Below are 20,762 nucleotides of genomic sequence, written 5' to 3' on the forward strand. Positions count from 1 at the left end.
TTACGGATTAAATTTATACTTCTATTGCTGGTAAACTATAAATAGGTAACCTTTGAAACATTCACAGACTTTGAATGAGCAATTCCATTTTTAGGAATTAATCATAAAGATATAATTAAAACAATTAGGTAGCCTTATACGTTGCTAGGAGTGTACAACCACTCTTACGGGTAATCTGGCAGTAAATATTAAAACTTAAAACCACATTATCCAGAACATTCCACCTCTCAGTAATCCACACATATGCCCAAGGAGGCACTTACAAAGCTATCCATTGCAGTATAATTCTAACAGTGAAAAACTGGAATCAACCTAAATGCCCACCAAAAAGAGACTACCTAAATGAACAACAGAATACCTATATCATAGATTTCAATGCTGTGTTTAAAATGAATATAGTAGCCATCATATGTATTGATACAGACAGGTCTCTAAAACATATTTTAAATGAAAAAAGGAAGCTATACAATGAAACATGCATTTAAGTTAAAAAAAAAATTTAGAAATGTCTTTATATTCTTCATATTTTACATACAGTTCAAAGTTTACAGAGATGAGTAAAAATGCTCCAAAAGAGTCTGGAAGGTTGCCCACCAAACTGATAACTATAGTTACCTCTGGAGAGGAACTGGAATTAGGGATTGTAATTTACCTATAATGTTCTCATGTAATATAAGAATGTATTTATGCATTATGTGTAACTAAAAGTTAAAAAGAAATAAAGAGAGAACGGTAAATACACAAAGTTGCATGTGCAAGAATATCCCCTGTAGTATTACATATAACAGTGAAAAATAGGAAGCAACCTAAAAATTCACTAGCAATGGATGGCTTAATTAAATTATCACACATTTATAGAATGAAATACTATAGATGAAATACTAGATGCATTAAAATGATAGCAATTTATACTTATAGATATATATTTTTGTTATATAAAGATATCCACAATGCATTAAAGAGAAAAAAAAACAGATTCTAAAACAGTCTATGTATGCAGATACACCGCTTTTTATAATGTGTGTGTGCGTGCATGCATGTATACACATTAAAATTTTATGGTTAAGAGGAGCTACCTTTGGGTTGTGGGATTTTCTTCTTCATGTACTGCTGTTGCTTCTGATTTCTTTTTGCAATGATCATGTATTCTTATTACATTGAGAAAAAAATTATAAATGTATTTCAATTTTTTTTATTTCTACAAGTTTAAGATTTTCTGAAGTTTGACACTTACTGGCTGCCTGGCCGTCTCACCCTAAACACGCTACCAGCCACTGGAAACGTTAAGTCTAATATGGCCTAGAAAGTGAGATTTGGGTCTCTGTCCCATCCTCCTCTCCAAAGACCACCCCACCCCGCAACACCCACCAACCACCTGTCCCTCAAAATTGTATAAAACCTAAACAATATGAACTGTGGGAAAACTTCTGCCATTCTCTGGAATTATTCCAGATTTTCCCTCTGATTTAAATGTTAACAGCAGCTCACAAACCTTTCTCAAAGCCCTCATATAGGCAGCAGCTTTTTTCTTATACTGCAGCATGCATTCAGCTGAGAGAGGACTGATGAATCCACTCGCTGTCTTAGGCCCGTAGCTCAGGGAAGCAATGAAGTAGTCCACGTTGTTGCTGAAGAAAGACGCAATCTAAACCAAGTGTGACAAGAAGATAGATTTTGTTTTCCAATAATATATCTAAAATGCATATCTAATAGTTTTCAGAGCAAAGTTAAGGATACTGAGAACGGAAATGAAACTTCAACACACGTTCAAAAGCCCACATTTATGTATTTGAAAAGAATACATAGGGAATGATTTATAATAAACACAATACAGTATAAATTTTGAGACCAGACTTGTGACATGTCTTAATCTAGATAAATTCCACTGTTCCTAAAAACCAAGGCTGATTCTGATTTATTCTGTAGACAATGTTTATGAGCTGTTTACCTTACTAAGTCTGCCCCTGCTCTCAAAATATATACGTTTGGGTTTATACATTCCATTTGCATTTTAACTTTGAATGTTTCATATTCCAACACAAGACATGATACAAGCATATTGAATATATGATCTCGCATATTGAATATATGATCTCTACTTAAATTTCATCCTGTAAATCTCAATCTGTGCATTACAAATATAACAGGAAAGAAAAAGACTGAAAATTCAGCAGACCCTTGTCATTTACAGGTTTAACATTTGCTTAATCTATGTAAGCAACAGCAAAGATCCATGACTGTAATTTTGCTGAGCCATGATTCTGAATCTACAGTGCTATATGAAATGGTGATATAAATAAAAATGTCTAAGAAAGTTATTAGCCAGAAGAATTAAAGTCTTCGATACATTAAAGAGTATTCTATTTCAATAAATAAGAAAAAGTAACTTGTGAAACAAGAGTACTTTACCTTGGCAAAAACTGTTCAAAAAGTAAGCAATCACTCACTAATGGTCTAAAAGATTATCTTTTTCATTAATATTTTACTGTATCAAATGAAATTCTATGTTAGGTAGTATTCAAGAAAATGAAAACTCTAAAAATCTTGAGCTGTATATTCCTTGTGTATGACATAGATAGTACAGTGTTTGCATTTCAGTCATGGTAGTATACGGTGAGGTTTACTTTCTTTCCTCTCTCTAATATTTCTACATTTCCCAAATGTTCTTTAACATGCATATGTTATACTTTCCTAGTGGGTTTTTTTAAAATTACAAATGATAAAATTTAGTTTAATCAAATCACATTAGCTAAGTATTAAGCTGCCACCAACTAATACTTAGTTCAGATACTTACTTTAGCTAAAAACCATTTATAAAAATTTCAGAGTGAAGATCAAGTACCTTTCCTTGAGACAACTCTTAAGGTTTCAGGCAAAGCAAATGTAAAATAAGCTACGAAGTATATAGGTATTTAATATTCCAGAGTTCTCCTAAAAAAGTGACAAATGCAGAGACTCTTGTAAAATGTCAACATTCTCTTTTTCCAGAATTGTTCACAATTGAATCAAAGTTAGAATCATCCTCAGAAAGTTTCCAGAATGCCTGTGGGTGAAAGCACTAAAGAGGAGGCAGTGGGGATGGTCTTCTGGCTAAGGAATCCTGTAGGCACTGACCTGCGAGCTGACAGATCCAAAAGGTAACACCTTTTAATTACAGCCCCAAACTTAGCAGACTGTCAGGAAGACTGGTCTGACTTTGGGAAAGATGACACTGAATACCTAACATAACATATGATCATTTCTGATTAACTTAAAACACTTGAAAAAAGTGTGCTCCTACTAAGGTCAATCTGTCAGAAAAATAAAGGTATATGACACAGATAGAGATTAGCACTTTCTTGAGAAATTATGTTGACTCTGCTGAAATAAATGGGCTAAGACAGTCCTGAATACAGTACTTTTGGTTTTATATGTATGGGTAGTTCTCAGAGAAATCTTGGTCACTAAAGGCTTTGATGACAGCCACAGTGCTCTTAGAATGTGACCTGCTGAAACCAGTTATCCAAGACAGAACAATTTTTAAAGAAACTGCACTCTGGTCAGTTTATAATAACAATTAAGTACTTACTAATCCAAATGATCATTATCTAATATTAAGAATTCAATGAGAAGACACATGTTGAAGTCACCTTAAAAGTACTTATTAGGGTACAAAACCACAGAAGTAGCATTATCACAAGTGTTGCCAAAAAACAAACAAAAAACCTGGAGGGGAAAAAACAAAATATTAACGAAAGTCTTATAATTCTTTTTCTTTTTCTATATCCCAATTTCTGTATAGCAGACCTTTAATATACACAAGGATCTATAGTGAGACCACCTGGAATCTTTCAATCATCAAATATCTCATTAAAACATCAGAAGTGAGTGACCTACTTCCTCATCACAAATGCTTAACAGTAACTACCATGTTGTTTCAAATATTAGGTAGGAAGGAGGAAAAGGGAGACAACTTTATTTTATAAAAAAGCCTGGTAATCGAAAATCCTTTCACAGATCAATTTTCCTATTAGGTCATTCAAAAAAAAAAAAAAAAAAAGGAGCACATTTAAGAGTTGAATTTAATGTCAATATAAACCAGAGAAAAATTACCTTTCCTGCTCCATTTGTCAATGCCACTACTGATGACAGGATGCAATCATTAGTTGTTATGAGCTTCTGTGTTGCTGTTGGAAGTTCATGCTCTATTGTAGCCTTTTGACTATAATGTTTGGAAATATCTATAAACCCAATCAAACAAAAACTCATTACTATCTATATACAAGTTGTATACAGATAACCAGCCCGTTAACTTCTTATATCTACTCTTACAAATTTACAAGACAAATCTGACAAAAAATGGTCCCAAATATGAGGATTGTGCTGAATATCAATTAGGTCTCAAGTTCACATGGAAAGAATAGAGAGTAGTGAGGGTCTCTTAACACCATCCTGGTGTCTCTTTTACAGCCCCCAGCAGGTGGGTCTCATTCTCCTTCATTTGAGTGTTAGCCCTTATTCTAGTGCCCGGTAAAGGACCCTGAGCAATATTTACCAGTTAAAAACCTTGTTTTGATAGTCCAGCAGGTACAAATGAGAGTTTACATTGTGCTTATACAAACCATGAGGCTGGAAAAGAACAGCTAACACAGGCACAATGTCCCACAATCCTCAATGGATCTTAGCCGGTTTGCCAGTACATACTTTAACAATAAGAAAGGTTTGCATGGCCAAATAAGGATTGGATACTCTAGCATCTGGCTTCACATTCTATTGCCTCTAGTCCAAGAAAGTTATAACAAAGGCCTGTGGTTATGGAAGCATAGAAGAGAGGCTTAGATATAAATGTGTTGAGAGAAACAGCAGTAGGTGAAATTGGCCAAACAGCTAAGCTTGGGGTTTTCTGGGTCTCTGAGAAATAAAGTAATTTCACCCTGGAAATAAGGGAAAATGGGAGAATTACCAAGACAACATTGATTTACAAGGAAGGGCAATTATATTTTTAAATAAAAAGGTGTTTATGATACAGCCTCCTTTGAATTTTTTACAGTACTTCAGTTACAACAGCATTAATTATCATTACCAACAAAGCAAAAAATAAATCACAAAACATGGAAACTAACTTTTATAGCAGGTGTGTATACAAAGAATTTCATTTATTCAGAATCAAGAAATTTAGTTGATTTTAGACTATAGATAATTAAAAGGGAATAAGACTATTCAAAAAGAAAGGGTATTTGAGATTTAACCTAGTATGATACTGATATTTAACAAAATTACTGTTTTATGAATAAGATTACTTTTACTGAAATTTAAAACTAGGAAATTGCATTACTTATATATATTGTGTTATATACATATATATATAAACTTTTACATATATAAACTTTTACATATATAAACTTTTAATTTAAGATAGTCTTAGATTTATAGAAAAATTACAGAGAGTTTCTGGATACCCTCAGCCAGTTTTCACTATTGTTAACATCCTACACTACTATGGTACAGTTGTCACAGTGAAGGAACCAACTAATTGGTAATTACTATTATGTTTAATATTTTTTAAAAATAAATGATTATCCTCTATATATTCATGAGATATCCAAGTGAATGAAAATTCAATTGGAATACTGAACATTTTTTTGTATACTGAACTTGCTAGCCCCTAGAGTAGACATTTTCTTTCTATACACCACAGAAAGTTTTATTCAATATTTTACTGTCTGTATACAATGCTATAATACAACTGGGATGGTAGGCAATCTTGGTTGATTGGTGTAGGTGATTGAAATACTTATAAAAGATGTACAATACTAAGAATCCTCCCGTGGCTTCTAGTGGATCAGAGTTACTGTAGTTTGACTATAATAATTCTCCCAATCCAACTGTTTACTCTTTATCGAGTCCAAATATTTTCATTATTTAGGGTGTTCCTCAACATTAAAGTTTAACTCCAAAAAGTACAAGGAAATCATGTGACCTAGACAAGAGATTTATTTTCTTTTATGTTTCCTATGAGTCTACCTGCTTTAGACTTGAGACTAAAGATCAAACAATTCTCACTTAGAATGCCACTTGTTAAAAGATTAATTCACTTCCATTTTAATTCCTTGTAGGATACACATTTTTATAAATCTCTCTCTTTTTACACTAAGACCAGCCTGCCTTCTTTTTTTTTTTTTTATAACTTTATTTATTTGTTTATTTAATTTATTTTTGGCTGCGTTGGGTCTTCGTTGCTGCGCGCGGGCTTTTTCTAGTTGCGGCGAGCGGGGGCTACTCTTCGTTGCAGTGCACGGGCTTCTCCTTGCGGTGGCTTCTCTTGTTGCAGAGCACAGGCACTAGGGCACACAGGCTTCAGTAGTTGTGGCACATGGGCTCAGTAGTTGTGACGCACGGGCTCTAGAGCACAAGCTCAGTAGTTGTGGCGCACAGGCTTAGCTGCTCCACGGCATGTGGGATCTTCCCAGACCAGGGCTTGAACCTGTGTCTCCTGCATTGGCAGGCGGATTCTTAACCACTGCGCCACCAGGGAAACCCCAGCCTGCCTTCTTGATTGCCTTCCTTCCTTCCTTCTTTCCAACTTGGACCAAGCAATTAAGGAAGCATCAAGGGAAAAGATTTGAAATAAAAGTTCTCTTAAAAACAAAGTATATTCTGGTAATGCCAGTTAATGCTCACTCTGAGTTTTCATGAGAGATATACAATAGTCTTCCAACTGGGTAAGAAGACAGATTTGAACTGTAAAACTAGCAACAAGAGGCCATAATCTGCTTGCCAGCCATCCTTCATGTTTCCCAATATTCTCTCTTTATATTATGTTCACTTTCAAGGACAGAAACAAGCAGAGGCACAAAGGGGGCTAAGGGAGCCTCTGATCCTCCTCTGATAATCTCCACCAGCTCATAGCAAATGATAATAGTAACATTCTTTGATTTGGACCACTTGGCATCTTATGTCATATATGAACAAAAGCATTTTTAGAAAACTCAGAAGTACATTATTATTTATAGAAATATAAATAAAATCAAGATTTTTTTAAATGTAAATGAAGCTTTAAGATCCTCAAGGGACAGCTACCCTCCAGCCTCTCTTTTATCAAAATTCTAGAGAAAACACTAGCAGGAACAAACCATAACATTAGCATAGGAAAACTTAGGAAACAAAACCAAAAAACCTGTAGCCACAGAGCTACTTGTGGTTTCAATGGCCTAGTTCTACATTACGTAAAGTTCTGGAATAGAGGACTATGGTTAAGTCTGAGCTCCCCAGACCAAAAGCTGCACAGGAAAAAGGTACCAGTCCCTTGGGTTTTCTATGGACCAGACTAGGTTGTGCAGGGTTGGGGTTGCCTCTTGTCACCTGCCACCAAGACTGTCTACGCAAGCTGTGACTCCTGCAACCAGTGTTAGCTCCAGAAGTACAGTGACTTTTAAAGTTCCTTATAATTGAAGACAAGCCACAGGAAGGACCATTTTCCAGACTGAATGGTAAGGTAGTACTGGGTAATTCCACTGAAACTAAGAATGATTCCCAGTAACGTAGGTTATGTGGTTATGTGCCAATCTATAGAAAGGCCCCAAATATACCCATCTTATACATGCCATCCAACAAAGTTTTAAGTTTTTAAAAAGTATTTTCTGTGAAACCAGTAATTGGTCACTAATTGTACACTAAACACCACAGTGAAAAATCTAGGCACCTGGGCTATTTCCAATAGTCCTTAATAATTGCTCCTGCCCTCCTCTCCTCCCCCTACTCCAACAGTCTTCAAAAGGAAAAGAACGGAGGAAAAAAACCTAGAAGCCATGCAGAAATACAGATTAAAAAGTCAGGACTCAGAATCACATGCTAGGAAGCAAATGGAATGCCCTTCGGCAAGCATGTTCTTAGGAGCACATAGCAACTAAAAACTGACCAAAGCTTGAAAACAGACCTTCATTCCTTAAGGCTCTCCTGAACAAAACAGGACTTATAATGGGTACTCTAAACACAAAAACACACAGGAGGGTAGAAAACCAATGCATTCTTTCTGGGATCTTTAAACCTTCATTTCCTCAGTTCCTTCATGTTTGGGCTCTAACAAGTGCAGTATTTTGCTAAATGCCTCTGAACAGCATGTCTGGCTTGATAAAATTCATACACCTGCCTTAAGTCAGTGTAATGTATTTTTGGCTAAAGTTCCGTGCACAAGGGTTTCTCTTCAGCACTTTGTTTACCTTCAGGAAAGAAGCAGATGGGAAAAGCAGAAGGCAGTAAGCTGTGCACTTCAACGTAAGCCAAATGCTACTAAACCTTTATCTGGGGTCTATTAGCCTTGGCAGTATTTGTTTAAATCTCATTCAGGCAGATCTGAGAAAATGGGACAAAGCTTATTTATGTTCTTTTCCAAGCCTCACCTTTCATGACATCATGAAATCCATGCAGAGCAGCACCAACATTTGTTAAGACAGAACTGTAGTTTGTCCGAAGGAGTCCATCTGGCTCCGTACCTAGGAAACCAAGATCACAAACCTAAGCATTTTCCCAGAAGAATTCACCTGAAAAACTGACAGCCCACCATCTCCCCTCTACTTTTGGGAAGAGAGAGAATGAATACTGATTGTGATATGTTGAAAATAATGGCTCTTAAAATCATTGTAGACACATTCAGATAGAATGGTGATAATTTCAGGGATCTAAACTGATTTGCATCCCCCATGTCCACAGATATTAATGGTTATAAAAATCAAAATTAAATTGCTAAGCAGGATTATGTCTTTCATGATTCTTTTTGAAATGAAAGCCTTTGTGAATTTCACCTTGTTACTACAGAACACATTTCTCATTTTGTGCTTTCCCTACATATTATTGTTTGCTGAACATCACTAAAAACACTATTAGTCAAACATCACAGTTCCAATTCTGGCATGACAGCATAAGCAAGCTCCACATATCCACTCACCAGCACAACTGGTGAAAATGATTTAAAAATAACCACTTTAAACTCTGGAAATTATCCTAAGGGCATACAGCAAGTGAAGAAACATTTAATCAAGAAAATCTATATTAACTCAGTAAGAATAGCAAGAATCTGTGGTATGTGAACCAGAACCCACTCCGTCCCCTCACCAGTCAGTGAGCTAGAAATCCCAGTCCAGAGGGTGCAGCCAAGAACACAAGACTCCCTCTCCCCTAACTCAGCTGGAGGGCTGCATTCCTTATCTCGCTCTCAGCTACCTGTTGCTGAGGCTAAGTTCTAGGTGAGTATGACTCAGAGGTGGGGGGTTCTCTTCTTTTACCCAGCCCTGACTTGTGGGATGGAGGCTCTACGTGGGCATGGTGCTGCTGAGAATCTGTGGCCCTGATCACCCTGGCCCCAGCTCATTAACAGGAGTTCCATGCTGAAAGAGGCAAGCTGAGGAGACCAGCAGCTGCTGCCCTACCCTCTCCATGGAGTGCTCAGCTACTAATGCAGGTGTGTCACTCTGAGAGAAGTGCATCACTTTCATCAGCCCCTGCACAGAACCATGGCTCAGAGATTTAACCCAAGGGAGAAACAGTTCTTAAAACAGAAAGCTCTGAATCTCTTCCCAAAGGAATTGACTTAATTCACAACAGACTGTGGAAAAGTTCAAGCCTAGGGATGCTCTCAAAAATAATGGCACTTGTGCTGAAGGTAATTCGGAGGAAACTGCTGGATTCATTGGAGATATAAGGTAAACTGACACCTATGGTCAACCGATTCTTAACAAGGGTGCCAAGACCATTCAATAGGGAAGGAATAGTCTTTTCAATAAATGGTGCTGAGACAACTAGATATCCACATGCAAAAGATGAAGTTAGAGCCTTACCTCACACCATATACAAAAATTAACTCAAAATGGATCAAAGACCTGAATGTAAGAGCTAAAACTATAAAACTCTTAGAAGAAAACATAAGGGTAAGTCTTCACAACCTCATATTTGACAACAGTTTCTTAGATATGACACCAAAAGCCTGAGCAACAAAAGAAAAATAAATTTGACTTATCAAAATTAAAAACTTTTGTACTTCAAAGGATACCATTAAGAAAATGAAAAGATAACCCACAAAAATGGAAGAAAATCTTGCAAATTACATATCCAATAAGGGATCTGCACCTAGAATATATAAAGAACTCTTATAACTCAATAATAAAAAGACAACCCAGTTGGAAAATGGAGAAAGGATCTGAGCAGACATATCTCCAAGGAAGATATACAAATGGCCAATAAGGACACAAAAGGATATTCAACATTATTAGACACCAGGGTTATGCAAATCAAACCCACAATGAGATACTACTTCAAAAAGTCAGATAATAACACGAGGATGGCAAAAATCAAAAAGTCATATAGGGCTTCCTTGGTGGCACAGTGGTTAAGAATCCACCTGCCAATGCAGGGGACACAGGTTCGAGCCCTGGTCCGGGAGGATCCCACATGCCGCGGAGCAGCTGGGCCCATGCGCTACAACTACTGAGCCTGTGCTCTAGAGTCCACGAGCCACAACTACTGAGCCCATGAGCCACAACTACTGAAGCCCGTGTGGCTAGAGCCCGAGCTCCACAACAAGAGAAGCCACCGCAATGAGAAGCCCACGCACCGCAGCAAAGAGTGGCCCCTGCTCGCCGCAACTAGGGAAAGCCCACGCGCAGCAACAAAGACCCAGTGCAGCCAAAAATAAAAAAATAAAATAAATAAATTAAAAAAAAAAAAAGTCATATAATATGGGGGGAGATCCAGATGGCAGAGTAGAGGGACATGGAGCTCAGCTCCTCCCACACATACATCAAAAATACATCCACATGTGGAACAATTCTCATAGAATACCTACTGAAAGCTGGCAGAAGCTCTCATACAACCAAAGCTGCAAAACAGATCCCTGTGTAACTGGGTAGAACAAAGGGAAAAGGGAGAAGAGGAATCTGGATGGGACCCACACACCTGGGAGGGAGCTGTGAAAGAGGAAAGGTTCCCTCACCCTGGGAACCTCCTTCAACAGCTGGGAGGTCCACCAAGACAGATAGGGAGCTTCAAAGGTTCTAGAGGAGAATGCAGGAGCTGGCCTGCAGCCCTGCAGGGTAGAGAGAGACCAAAACAGATGGTCCTTGCCATGTTGCCGCACTTCCTAGCCGCAGACACAGCTGCTGGCATGTGCAGCAGCTGGGTGCTGAAACTCGGGCTCAGCAGACAGACCCAGGGAGAGGACTCGGTTTGGCTGCATGGACATAGCCCAAAGGGCCCAGAGTGTGGCCTGGGGCCACAAATGGGGGTGCATGCAGACAGAACATGAGCCTGCCATAGGAAGCCCACTGTCAACACAGGAAGGGAGGGGCATGGATCCCACTGTAGCAGCCTCATCATCAGTGTGCTCACAGTGGGGCAAGGCTCCAGCCACTGTGGGTTTTGCGAATTTTGTGGGCATGCACACAAGGAGGTGGGGCTGAAATCTGAGCCAACTACAGGTGCTCCCGCAGTGGAGGCAGCCTCTGAGGGCAATGCCAGCAACAGTGAACTTTGTGGGAGTGCACATCAGGTGGCAGGCAGTGTCACAGAGTAGCACATACTGGCAGACAGCTCCTGGGGAAGAACACGCAGTGGCTCCTTTTCCAGAGGGAGCACTCCAGTTCCACCTACTGCATACCACAGCTTAGAACTAGATCTGGGGTCTTCTACTCCAACAGCTAGGGAGCAGACCCTGCCCCCTGACAGGGCTGTGACAAGCAGAGAGCAAAGAGGACACCACCCAACATCCAGTGCAGGCTCTGGTCACCACAACACAAAACACACCACTTAGCAAGGGAACAAGGGCCAGTACACTCTGAAGAAAGATGTGGCAAGCATCCATACCAAAAACAGCCTTCGCACCAAAAATACTAGACTCACACAGTCTATACAGGATTGCTCCCTCATAAAAACAGACCTTCAAGACAACAGTAGATAACTGTTTCTCCTAAATTCATAGAATCAGAGAAATATAAATCAAGTGAAAAAGCAGAGGTACTACTCCCAATTAAAAGGACAAGAGAAATCCCCTGAAAGAACAAACAATGAAGCAGACCTCTCCAGTCTACGAGACCCCAGGTTCAAAAAGGAGGCAATAAAAAATGCTGAAGGAATTAAGAAAGACTATTGATAGAAATGCAGATTACTGTAATAAGGAACTAGAAACTACAAAAAGGAGTCAATCAAATCAGACACCTCAATTGCCAATATAAAAGTCGAGATAAAGAAAATAAACAGCAAACTAAATAATGCAACAAAATGAGTAAGTGATCTGGAAGATAGAATAATGGAAATCATCCTATCAGAACAGAAGACAGAAGGACAAATGAAAAAAATGAAAGCAACATATGAAATCTATGGGATAATATAAAGCATGCCGATCTACGCATAATAGGAATCCCAGAAGAAGAAGAGAAAAGGGGATCAAAAATTATTTGAAGAAATTATGGCTGAAAACTTCCCAAACCTAAAGAAGGAAACAGATATCCAGGTACAGGAAGCACAGAGGGTCCCAAACAAGATGAACCCAAACAGATCAACACCAAGACATATCAATAATTAAAATGGCAAAAGCAAAAGATAAAGAGAGGATTCCAAAGGAAGCAAGAGAAAAACAGAGTCAGTTACAAGGGAACCCCCATAAGGCTAGCAACTGATTTCTCTACAGGAACTTTGCAGGCCAGAAGGGAGTAGCTAGATACATTTAAAGTCCTGATAGGGAAAAACCTACAACCTAGGATATTCTACTCAGTAAGATTATCATTTAGAATAGAAGGAGAGATAAAGAATTTCTCAGGCAAGCAAAAACTAAAAGAATACAGCAATACTGAACCTATCCTAAAAGAAATATTGAAAGGTCTTCTCTAACTAGAAAAGAAGCAAGAATGTATAGGAAAGGGAAAATCACAACAGGAAAGGCAAATATATAAAAAGATTGAAGATCACTTACATAAGCCAGTACATAGATTTAAAAAAATTTTTTTAATTAAAAAAAATTCTGTGAAAGCTATTATAACTATGATGAAAGTAAAAGGATAAACATGCAGATGTAAAATAGGACATCAAAATCACGAAATGTGGAGGAGGCAAGTAAGAAAATGTAGATCTTTTAGAATGTGTTTGAGCTTATATGACTACCAGTCCAAAGCAAGTAGATATAGTTATGGGTTAACATACTTGAAAACCAGGGTAACCACAAATCAAAAACATAAAACAGATTCACAAAAACCAAAAAGAAAGGAAATCAAGCATAATACGAAAGAAAACCATCAAACCACAAAAGCAAAAATAAAAGAAGAATGAAGAAATACAAAATCAACTGGAAAGCAAGGTTTAAAATGGCAATAAATATGTACTTATCAATAATTACTTTGAATGTCAGTGGACTAAATGCTCCTCTCAAAAGACAAAGAGTGGTAGATTGAATAATAAAACAAGAATCTACAATATGCTGCCTATAAGAGACCCACTTAAAGGCAAAAGACACACAAAGATTGAAAGTGAGGAGATGAAAAAGATATTTCATGCAAGTAGAAATGACAAGAAAGCAGGAGTAGTAATACTCCTATCAGACAAAACAGGCTTTAAAACAAAGGCCATAAAGAAAGACAAAAAAGGACACTGTATAATGATAAAAGGATCAACAAAGAAGAGGATACCACAATCAGTAACATACATGCACCCAATATAGGAGCTCCTAAATACATGAAACAAATACTAACAGACATAAAGGGAGAAACTGACAAGAATACAATAATAGTAGGAGACTTTAACACCACAGTGACATCAATGGACAGATCTTCCAGAGAGAAAATCAATAAGGCAACAGAGTTCCTAAATGACACAAAAGAACAGTTAGACTTAATTGATATCTACAGGACACTACATCAAAAAAAAAAAAAAAAAGAATACACATTCTTTTTCCAAGGGCACATGGGACATTCTCTAGAATAGACCACAAACTAAGACCCAAAACAAGCCTCAACAAACTTAAAAGGACAAAAATTATTTCAAGCACCTTTTCTGACCACAAGGGCATGAAACAAGAAATCAACCACAGAAAGATAAACAAGAAAAAAATGATTATATGGCGACTAAACAACATGCTACTAAAAAACCAATAGGTCAACAATGAAGTCAAAGAGGAAATTAAAAAATACCTTGAGACAAACAACAATGAAAACACAACCATACAAAACCTATGGGATGCAGCAAAAGCAATCTTAAGAGGGAAGTTCATAGTGATACAGGCCTATCTCAAATAAACCTAAACTACCACCTGAAACAATCAGAAAAAGAATAAACAAAATCTAAAGTCAGCAGAAGGAAGGAAATAATAAAGATCAGAGAGTAAATAAATAAAATAGATATTTTAAAAACAACAGAAAAAAATCAATAAAACCAAGAGCTGGTTTTTGGAAAGGATAAACAAAATCAACAAACCACTGGCCAGGCTCACCAAGAAGAAAATAGAGAGGGCCCAAATAAACAAAATAAGAAATGAAAGAGGAGAAATAACAACCAATACTGCAGAAATATAAAAAAATCTTAAGAAAATATTATGAACAGTTATATGCCAAAAAAAAATGAACAACCTAGAAGAAATGGACAAGTTTCTAGAAACATACAGACTGCCAAAACGGAATCAAGAAGAAACAGATAATCTGAACAGACTGATCACAAGAAGTAAAATAGAATCTGTAATTAAAAAAAAAAAACCTCCCTGCAAACAAAAGTCCTGGACCCGGGGCTTCCCTGGTGGCGCAGTGGTTGAGAGTCTGCCTGCCAATGCGGGGGACACGGGTTCGAGCCCTGGTCTGGGAGGATCCCACATGCCGCGGAGCGATTGGGCCCGTGAGCCACAGCTACTGAGCCTGCGCATCTGGAGCTTGTGCTCCGCAACGGGAGAGGCCGCGATAGTGAGATGCTCGCGCACCGCGATGAGGAGTGGCCCCCACTTGCCGCAACTGGAGAAAGCCCTCGCACAGAAACGAGGACCCAACACAGCCATAAATATAAAAATAAATAAATAAAATTAAAAAAAAAAAAAAAAAAAAAAAAAAAGTCCTGGACCCAATAGCTTCATTGGGGAATTCTACCAAACATACAAAGAAAAACTTACACCTATCCTTCTCAAACTCTTCCAAAAGACTGAAGAGGAAAGAACACTCTCAAAGTAACTCTATGAAGCCACTATCACACTGATACCAAAACCAGAAAGAGACACTACCAAAAAAGAAAATTACAGGCCAATATCTTTGATGAATATAGAAGCAAAGATTGTCAAAAAAAGTTCAGCAAACCAAATCCAAGAACACATAAATAGGATCATACACCATAATCAAGCTGAATTCATTCCAGGGTCACAAGGATGGTTCAACATATGCACATCAATCAATGCAATACACCACATGAACAAAAGGAAAGACAAGAAACACAAGATCATATCAACAGATGCAGAAAACGCATTTGACAAAATTCAACATCCATTCATGATAAAAACTCTCACCAAAGTGTGTATAGAGGGAACAAATTTCAACATAATAAAAGTCATTTATGACAAACCCACAGCCAACATAATACTAAGTGATGAAAAGCTGAATTCTGGAACAAGGCAAGGATGCCCACTTTCATCACTTCTATTCAACATAGTATTGGAAGCCCTAGCCACAGCAATCAGACAAAAAAAAGAAACAAAAATATCCAAATTGGAAGGGAAGAGGTAAAATTGTCATTTTGTGCAGATGACATAACACTCTATACAGAAAACCCTAAAGACTCCACACAGAACTATTAGAACTCATAAATGAATTCAGTAAGGTAGCAGGATATAAGATTAATATAGAGAAATCTGTTATATTTCTTTACACTAACAATGAAATACCAGAAAGAGAAAGTAAAAAACAATTTTGTTTAAAATCATATCAAAAAAAAAAAAAAATCCTAGGAATAAGCCTAACCAAGGTGGTGAAAGACTTATACACTGAGAACTATTAAACATTGATAAAGGAAATCAAAGATTATTCAAGAAAACGGAAAGTTACCTCATGCTCTTGGACTGGAAGAAATAATATTGTTAAAATGCCCATACTAGCCAAAGGAATCTACAGATTTAATGCAATCCCTATCAAATTACCCATGACACTTTTCACAAAACTAGAATAATCTTACAGTTTATATGGAACCACAAAATATCCAGAATTGCCAAAGCAATCCCGAGGAAAAAGAACAAAGCTAGAGGCATAACCCTTCCAGACTTCAGATAATACTACAAAGCTACCATAATCAAAACAGCATGGTACCGCACAAAAACAGACATATGAATCAATGGAACAGAATAGAGAGCCCAGAAATAAACCCACACACCTACAGCGCATTAATCTTCAACAAAGGAGGCAATAATATACAATGGGGAAAAGACAGTCTTTTCGGCAAGTGGTATGGGAAAGCTGGACAGCTACGTATAAATCAATGAAGTTAGAACACTCCCTTACACCATACACAAAAATAAACTCAAAATGGCTTAAAGACTTAAATATAAGACATGACACCATAAAACTCCTAAAAGAGAACACAGGCAAAACATTCTTTGACATACATCGTAGCAATATTTTCTTAGATCAGTCTCCCAAGGCAAAAGAAATAAAAGCAAAAATAAACAAATGGGACCTAATCAAATTTATAAGCTTTTGAACAGGAAAGGAAACCATAAACAAAATGAGGACAACCTACAGACTGGGAGAAAATATTTGCAAAAGATGCAACCAACAAGGGCTTAATTTCCAAAATATACAAACTGCTCCTATGGCTCAATATCAAAAACACAAACAACCCAATCAAAAAAATGGGTAAAGGGAATTCCCTGGCAGTCCAGTGGTTAGGACTCTGTGCTTTCACTGCCGAGGGCGCGGGTTCAACCCACTGATGGGGGAACTAAGGTCCCGCAAGCCGCGTGGCACGGCCAAAAAAACAATGGGTAGAAGACCAAAACAGACATTTCTCCAAAGAAGACACACAGATGGCCAACATGCACATGAAAAGATGCTCCACACTGCTAATTATTAGAGAAATGCAAATCAAAACTACAATGAGCTATCACCTCACACTGGTCATAATGGTCATCATCAAAAAGTCTACAAATAATAAATGCTGAAGAGGGTGTGGAGAAAAGGGAACCCTCCTACACTATTGGTGGGAATATAGATTGGTACAGCCACTATGGAATGCTCCAGTGATCCCACTCCTGGGCATATATATGGAAAAGACAAAAACTCTAACTCAAAAAGATACATGCACCCCAATGTTAACAGCGGCACTATTTACAATAGCAAACACATGGAAGCAACCTAAGTGTCCATTGACAGATGAATGGATAAAGAAGATGTGGTATATTTATACAATGGAATATTACTCAGCCATAAAAAAGAATGAAATATGCCATTTGCAGCAACACAGATGAACATAGAGATTATTATACTAAATGAAGTAAGTCAGACAGAGAAGGATAAATATTATGACATCACTTATACGTGGAATCTAAAAAATAATACAAATGAACTCATTTATAAAACAGAAATAGACTCACAGACATAGAAAACAAACTTATGGTTATCAAAAGGGAAGCGGGGGAGGGATAAATTAGGAGTATGGAATTAACTGATACACACCACTATATATAAAGTAAACAACTAGGATTTACTGTATAGCACAGGGACTATATTCAATATCTTATAATAACCAATAATGGAAAAGAGTCGAAAAAAAGGATGGATACACACACACACACACACATGCTGTACACTTGAAACTAACACAATGTTGTAAAACAACTATACTTCAATTAAAAAAAAAGAAGAAATTTTTTAAAAATTCACATAATAAGTGTTGGTGTGGATGTGGAAAAATTGGAACCCTGCTGCTGGTGGGAATATAAAATGGTACACATGCCTTGGAATACAAGCTAGCAGTTCCCCCAACAATTAAACATAAAGTTACCATATGACCCAGCAATTCCACTCTGAGCTATATACCCAAGAGAAATGAAAAGATATGTCTACTCAAAAACTTGTTCACAAATATCTATAGCATCATTATTCACAATAGCCAAAAGGTGGAAACAACCCAAATGTCCATCAACTGATAGGTAGATAAATAAAATGTGATATAACCATCCAATGGAATATTATTCTGCAATAAAAAGGAATGAAATACCTATACATGCTACAACTTGGATGAATCTTGAAAATATTATGCTAAGTGAAAGAAAGCAGTCACAAAAGACCAAACAAAAGACCACAGATTGTATGATTCCATTTATATGAAATGTTCAGAACAGGCAAATCTATAAACAGAAAGTAGATTAGTGGTTGCTTGGTACTGGGCGGGGACAGAACAGTGGAATAAGAGGGTGATAGCTAAAGTATACAAGGTTTCTTCTTAAGGTGATGAAAATATTCTAAAACTGACTGTAGTGTTGATGCACATGTCTGTGACTATAGTAAAAACTACCGAACTGTACACTTTAAATGGGTAAATTGTATGGTATGTAAATTACATCACATTTAAGCTGTTACAAAAAACAAATAATCAAATCACTACCACAAAAATCATGGTTTTCTTACAAACATCATTTAAACTGAGGTCCATTCAATGACCTGAAAATACTTTTTTCAAATTAAACCAAAGGGCAACACACAGCATTTTTTTTCCCCAAGACCGTCAACCTTTACATTTTGGGGCTTTGTTATGATACAGTTCTGCTAAAAATAGCATTTTTACTATTAACCTTCCCCTATGCTACTTGTTGGAAAGTTGCTACGAATTCTTACGCTTTGCCCCTCTCCATTTAAAAAAGAGGAAGGAGAGAAAGAGATTTAATATTTAATGTATGTCTTCGATGCCTGATATTGTACATTCTTAATTTAACTTAATAATCACATTTACCTCCATTTCATAAGTGGGAAAACAGAAGCAGAGAAGTGATTTGCCCAAGACCATAAATGTATAAGGAGCTGGAGGATTTGAATTCAAGTTTTTCTGACCCCGGGTCCTAGGCTCTTCTCACTCCGACACGCCAAACCACCTCCCTCCTCAAGCTTCTTGGACTCTAAGTTCTTCAAGTTGAACCATGAGTAACAAACACGCTTACTTGGCAAGGCGAGAAGACCAATGTAAGTCTGCAGCTTCTCAAACACAGCTGTCATCTTTTTCATGTCCTGGGACAGCTCTAGATTCCTGGCTCGTAATGCAGACGTGCAAAGGGAAGCTTCACATTCTTCTTCTAAGCTAAGAAAGGGCAGATTTTATAAAAGCGAGCATCCTGAACGATTTTCAACTAGCTATAAGAAACCATCTAAATTCTCAAACATCTATATCCGAAGAGAGAATTTCCCAAAAAAAGGAATTTGATCTCATTTACAAGGTTCCATTTTTTTATACCATAATACATACACCTGCTTGCTGCAAATGCCAATGCAGCAAAAGACGACTAAATGGAAGAAAAAAATAAAGGGAGGTGCCCATTATCTTTCCATCCTGAGAGCAGCAAAAACATGTTTCCCTTAAAAATATTTTCAGGAGAAAAATATTTCATAGACTGAATTCCTAAAGAGAATTAATTACACAGGAACTAGGAGAGAAAATCACTGAGAAACCTTTTTCAGTGTATGTTGGTTCAAAAGTCAAACAGATTGGAAAAAACAATCTATAGGCTCAATACAAAAATAAATGCTTAACATTCATAAAATACATTTTACCATTTTCAATTTTAAATGATGCTTTGGAAAACTTAATTATAAGGTTAAAAAAAACTACATTGACTCTTAAGAGTGTTTATTTAAAATGTGCAGTAATCAAGTAAAATGCTTTTTACACAAAGCTACGAAAGTTATTTGCACAGAATGATAATCATATCCATTCCCTCGACCTTGCCTCTTCTCCTCTTCTACTTATTTATAGCAAACAGCTTCATTCAGTACTAAGCCCATTTACTACTAATGGACATGTCATCTTGTCAACTAAAGTGGTATTTAAACCAATGACCAAAAAATTGCCTAAAAACATGAATACCTGATAAGATAGGGCTGAAGGCATATGGAACAGAACATTCCAAGAATAGGAATCTTAAATCAAGAAAGGACTTATCCAGTGTTTCTAAAAATGTAATAGTGAAAAAATAAATTAAGATAAAATAACAATGCTTAACTGTTTCAAGTAGTAAATACCACTTTTGCAATGGTTCTTTTTTTTTTTTTAATACAAGAAAAACAAATTTAATTACATATGTAGGGGAGTCCACAAAGACAATGAGACTCAAGGGCAAGTGGGGCAACTGAGGTTTATATATGCCATCCTGAGGTAAGGAATGGGATAGGAGCCTGGAGAAGGGGAAGTCACAGGATGATAAGAAGAGCAGATGTTTGGCAATTAGAAGTTTTGCAATGGTTCTTAGAGTCTTTTCAACATAAGCCAAATCAATAAAGTGTATTCAATTTAGTGTTAAACTTCCAGAGTCAATTTTCAAAAAAAACTTTAATTATACTGAACTAAATAAAACATTTAAGGATCTGAATGAAACTGTAATTCACAATTATTAGTTTGTCATAATTCCCTGATTCCTAAAATTCTGTCATGTGCACAAATCATAGAATTCAGTTACTGAAATACCTTGTTAGGTTAGAATTAGGAAATAAGATGGCTCTTAACACATTAATTTTTTAATAATAAAATTTCATATTATTGAAAAGCTAAAACCTACTACTTTAGTTTTACAAGGA

The 20,762-nt window shown here is 36.9% G+C and overlaps 1 protein-coding gene across 3 annotated transcripts in view; it reads right to left on the reverse strand.

The window, feature by feature from the left end:
• PPP1R21 (protein phosphatase 1 regulatory subunit 21) overlaps positions 1-20,762 on the reverse strand; it is a 65,727-nt gene that overhangs the window by 17,102 nt on the left and 27,863 nt on the right. For all 3 annotated transcript variants that reach the window (XM_082358049.1, XM_082358048.1, XM_082358050.1), the window contains exons 12-15: positions 19,136-19,272; positions 8,379-8,471; positions 4,093-4,220; positions 1,493-1,645 (exon numbers count right to left, since the gene is read on the reverse strand). In XM_082358049.1, coding sequence (XP_082214175.1) covers positions 1,493-1,645; positions 4,093-4,220; positions 8,379-8,471; positions 19,136-19,272 — 511 coding nt within the window. The remainder of the gene's footprint in view (positions 1-1,492; positions 1,646-4,092; positions 4,221-8,378; positions 8,472-19,135; positions 19,273-20,762) is intronic.

This window comes from Balaenoptera borealis (assembly GCF_965194805.1).
Source record: "Balaenoptera borealis genome assembly, chromosome: 15".
NCBI lineage: Eukaryota > Metazoa > Chordata > Mammalia > Artiodactyla > Balaenopteridae > Balaenoptera > Balaenoptera borealis.